Source organism: Lolium rigidum, chromosome 7, assembly GCF_022539505.1.
Source record: "Lolium rigidum isolate FL_2022 chromosome 7, APGP_CSIRO_Lrig_0.1, whole genome shotgun sequence".
NCBI classification, from domain to species: Eukaryota; Viridiplantae; Streptophyta; class Magnoliopsida; order Poales; family Poaceae; genus Lolium; species Lolium rigidum.
This window is the reverse complement of record NC_061514.1, coordinates 327,132,286-327,136,949: the sequence shown is the minus strand read 5'-3', so window position 1 is coordinate 327,136,949 and position 4,664 is coordinate 327,132,286. Positions and strand designations below refer to the sequence as shown.

Sequence of the window (4,664 nt, the reverse complement as noted above, 5' to 3'; positions counted from 1 at the left end):
CTTACTGGGAGTGGTTCATTCTAGGTGGCTTCTATGTACAATGCGCTAATTCAGCCGGATATTCCTGTTGATAATAATTCAAAAATTTGGAAGATGAAGATACCAATCAAATTAAACAAAAGCGTTTATGTGGTATCTTCATCGAGGAGTCATTCTCAGCAAAGGCAACCTTGCTAAACTCAATTGGCACGAAAGTAAGAAGTGTGTCTTTTGTCATCATGATGAGATTATAAAACACTTAGTCTTCCAGTGTAAATTAGCTAGATCTATATGGCCAGTCATCCAGATAGGTTCTACCTTATACCCACCACGTAGTGTTGCGAATATTTTTGGCAACTGGCTCAATGGTGTGGATACCAGGTTTAAGTGTCTTATTAAGAGGTGCGCGAATGCCGTTATTTGGTTGCAATGGCTATGTAGAAATGACAAGATTTTTAACAATGTATCTTCTAATCTCATGCAGGTCATATACTGGTGCACGGCTACTCTCCGTTCATTGTTTCCTCTTCAACGAGTGGAACATCGTGATCTCTTTATGGAGGTGTCTACACGATTGGTGGATACGGTGAGGGATATTTTTTTCCCAACATGCGTGGCAACGTGACGTTCGTCTAGGTCTTTCGGCTTAGAATTTATTTCCGTTTTGTATTCTCACAGTTTTTTACATTCATATACACTTACTAGTTCGTGGTTGTAATAATTGTATTGTTACATGTGTGCATCCTAACTATGAAGAGGTCAGGTTCTTTGCTTCGAAAGTAATAAAGTACCCTTTATCGAAAAAATAAATATAAACTTACCTTATATTTATAATTATAAACTTTTTCTAACTTACAACACCATTAGTGATGAGGGCTTAGGACCATGGGAAGTTACCAAGGCACGGGCTTGTAATATCATCATGGGAAGTTACCAAGCCGCAGGCTTGTAATATCATCACTATCATCTATAAGTGATGTACTCCGTAGATTGAACAACATATTCACTCGGAATATTTTAAAATCAACCTAAGCGCATATCATTGAGATAGCCCCTCGGGGGATTAAGGTAGACAAATATCAGAGGTGCCAGATACCAGATCATAGGCTTTGGTTCCATGTGATGAGGAGATGATCGAATCTATTGGGATCACAACATAGAGATTTTTCGACGTTGGTGGTAGGTATCCCCATCTTCGGCTAAGAGGAGGACGACTGAGTCGTGATTTGGGTGCCCTAGCATGGAGGGGCTCCCTTGGATCAACGAGGCCAGGGATCAACCTCTGGCATATGAGGCCGCCCTACTGCCTTCATCCTCAACTGCGTAGGGTTGAGTCGATAACTGGTAGTGGCTTCTAGCAGAACGTGCTAGCTCCCAAGCAATGTAAAGTCATAACAAGAAACATTTCCAACGTGACTTTCATCCAAGTTCCATTTGCCTCAAGATATAGTTAGAAACAGTGTTATATGCATTTATTGGAATTTTCCTCTCATAATGTGTGAACGGTAGAGAAAGTCCAAGTAAACATTGTTGAATTGTCTTTTTGCGTTAGCGTACAAACAAGCTATATGAGGAAAATGGATGCTTGTTTTCTTTACTTTTTCAGCACACGTGTCAGGTACGTTTTACAATTCCTATCTGGCTTATTAGAACATTATACTAATATTGTGAGGACTAGCTATGTGTGAGGCATGGATATATTATATAATTAATTAATACGTACTATATATAGAAAAGTAAAACCATCATACGATTCCTGATAGCCTAAATATCTTGTGCATATCGCAGATTGAATATCTGGTGCCAGGCCATCATATATAGGCTATAGCATGAGTTATTTGGCAAGAGATAATAAAATCAATGAAAATCCTTGATTAACTGTATCGTTGATCATAACTTAGTACAGTATAAATTACGTTGATGACCATATGGCCAGGATTAAAGCACCGATCATCTCTATCCATATGGAGGTAATCAAACTAGGGCAGCTAATCTTTTTTCTACAGCTTAGCGTGTTGTCTTCGTTGACCTGCAAATACATACATGCTGTTTATGTTATCTTCATTGCGCATCTCATCTTTTTTATACAGCTTCTTCGTTGACCTGCAAGTACAGGCAAATGGTACTTAGCCAGCATAGCACAAGAACATAAGCACACACATTGTCAGTTTACGATCGAGCGGTGCAGAGATGGCGGTGTCAATCTCCGTAGCAATCCTGCTCACAGTCTGCTTCGTGGGCCTCTACGTTCCCGCCCCGTCACTGGCGTCGTCCTCGGGCGATTTCCTCGGGTGCCTATCTACGGACGTCCCTACCCAGCTGGTGCTCACGCCGGGCTCCCCGTCGTTCAAGCCGCTCCTGGTGTCGTCCATCAGGAACGCCAGGTTCCTTGCGCCGGCGACAGCGATGCCTCCGCTCTGCATCTTGACGCCCACCAACGCGTCGCACGTCCAGGCCGCCGTGCGGTGCGGACGCGCACACGGCGTGCGCCTCCGTGTGCGCAGTGGCGGGCACGACACCGAGGGCCTCTCATCTCGGTCCGAGCGTCCCGATGTGTTCGCCGTGGTCGACCTCGCCAAGCTCAACAACGTCCACGTTGACCCGCAAGAAGCCACTGCGTGGGTCGACGCAGGCGCCACGATCGGGGAGCTCTACTACGCCGTCTCGAAGGCCGCACCGGGGCTGGGCTTCCCAGCAGGGGTGTGCCCGACCGTGGGCGTGGGAGGCCACTTCAGCGGCGGTGGCCAGGGCCTGATGATGCGCAAGTACGGCCTGTCCGCCGACAACATCCTCGACGCCTCCATCGTCAACGCCGACGGGATCCTCCTGCAGGACAAGAAGGCTATGGGGGACGACCTCTTCTGGGCCATCCGAGGCGGCGGCGGCGTGAGCTTCGGCATCGTGCTGTCGTTTAAGGTGCGGCTCGTGCCGGTCCCACCCACAGTCGCGTACTTCAGCGTCACCAAGAGCATGGACCAGGGTGCCGTCGAGGCCGTGACCAAGTGGCAGACGGTGGCGCCGGCGCTCCCCGACGACCTCACTGTGCGGGTGAACGTGCAGCAGCGTGAGGCCAACTTCCAGTCCCTGTACCTCGGCAACTGCAGCGCTGTGGTGGCCACCTTGAGCGACCGGCTCCCGGAGATCAACCTGACGCGCGCCGACTGCCGGGAGATGAGCTGGGTGCAGTACGTGGCCTACATATACTTTGGCGACGCCAGCAACAGCACGCCCCTCGAAACCCTCCTGCTCAACCGCACCATGACCCTCGGCCGCTTCTACAAGAACAAGTCCGACTACGTCAGGGAAGCCCTCACCAAGGACGCGTGGGAGAAGATCTTCACCTGGCCCACCGGCGCCGCCGAGGGGCAGCTCGTCCTCGAGCCGCAAGGCGGGAGGATGGGGAGCATCGCCGCCGACGACACGCCCTTCCCGCACCGCGCCGGCGTGCTCTACAACATCCAGTACCTCGAGTCCTGGGTGGGGGGTAACAACACTACTACGCCGAGCTGGATCAACACCATATACGACTTCATGGAGCCGCTGGTCAGCAAGAACCCCAGGGCCGCCTACGCCAACTACCGGGACCTCGACATCGGCGTCAACCAGGTGGTCGGCGGCCTGAGCACATACGAGAGCGGCAAGGTGTGGGGCGAGAGGTATTTCGGGAGGAACTTCCAGAGGCTCGCCATGATCAAGCGGATTGTGGATGCCGGTGACTACTTCCGCAACGAGCAGAGCGTGCCGCCGCTTCTCTCTTGAGCACGAAAAATATACGAGCTACTTGTTGTCACAGTGATCAACTAATTAGCGATTAAAATAAACAGTGATCAAATAGCATTTGCCCATGTTATCGCTGCTAAAAATTACAATGAGATCAAAATGTAACATTTATCAATACAATTATAATACACGTTTATCAATAACTGCAATAAGCTGAAAATGTAACAATTATCAACAGGGTTGATCTCTCTAGAGTCTAGATATTTTCTGGTTAAGGTGTTTGAACAACAAGGAGACAGCGTAGAGTCTTATAATGCTTGCAATATGTTCATATGTAAGTTTTGCTGTACCATTTTATACTTGAGTTTGCTTCAAACAATCTTGCTAGCCTAGCCTTGTATTGAGAGAGATTTCTTCTCGTGCATCCAAATTCTTGAGCCAAAAAACATGCCATTTGTGTTCACCATACCTACCTACTACATGGTATTTCTCTACCATTCCAAAGTACATTACTTGAGTGCTACCTTTAAAATTATATTCTTTGCCTTTACAATATATAGCTCATGGGAAAAATAGCCTTAAAAACTATTGTGGTGAAGAATATGTAGCTATGTATCTTATTTCTTAATAAGTTGCTTGTTGAGCGATAACCATGTTTCTGGGGACGCCATCAACTTTTACACCTTTGTTGAATATCATGTGAGTTGCTATGCATGTTCGTCTTGTCTGAAGTAAGGGCGATTTTCATGATCAAATGGTTTGAGTATGCATATTGTTAGAGAAGAATATTGGGCCGCTAACTAAAGCCATGAATCATGGTGGAAGTTTCAGTTTGGACATCAATCCTCAATCTCTTATGAGAATATTATCTGTTGTTGAATGCTTATGCATTAAAGAGGAGTTCATTATCTGTTGTCTATGTTGTCCCGGTATGGATGTCTAAGTTGAGAATAATCAAAAAGCGA

General features: G+C 47.1%; 1 protein-coding gene across 1 annotated transcript; it reads left to right on the top strand.

Annotated features, from left to right (window-relative positions):
• Positions 1-2,169: 2,169 nt before the first annotated feature.
• Positions 2,170-3,902, top strand: LOC124679490 (berberine bridge enzyme-like Cyn d 4). Its single transcript, XM_047215235.1, has one exon. The coding sequence runs from the start codon at positions 2,170-2,172 to the stop codon at positions 3,736-3,738; it is 1,569 nt and encodes a 522-aa protein (XP_047071191.1). The 3' UTR covers positions 3,739-3,902.
• The last annotated feature ends 762 nt before the right edge of the window (positions 3,903-4,664 follow it).

Coding starts and splice junctions, on each gene's coding strand:
- LOC124679490 (XM_047215235.1), top strand. CDS start 2,170: ATGGCGGTGTCAATCTCCGTAGCAATCCTGCTCACAGTCTGCTTCGTG.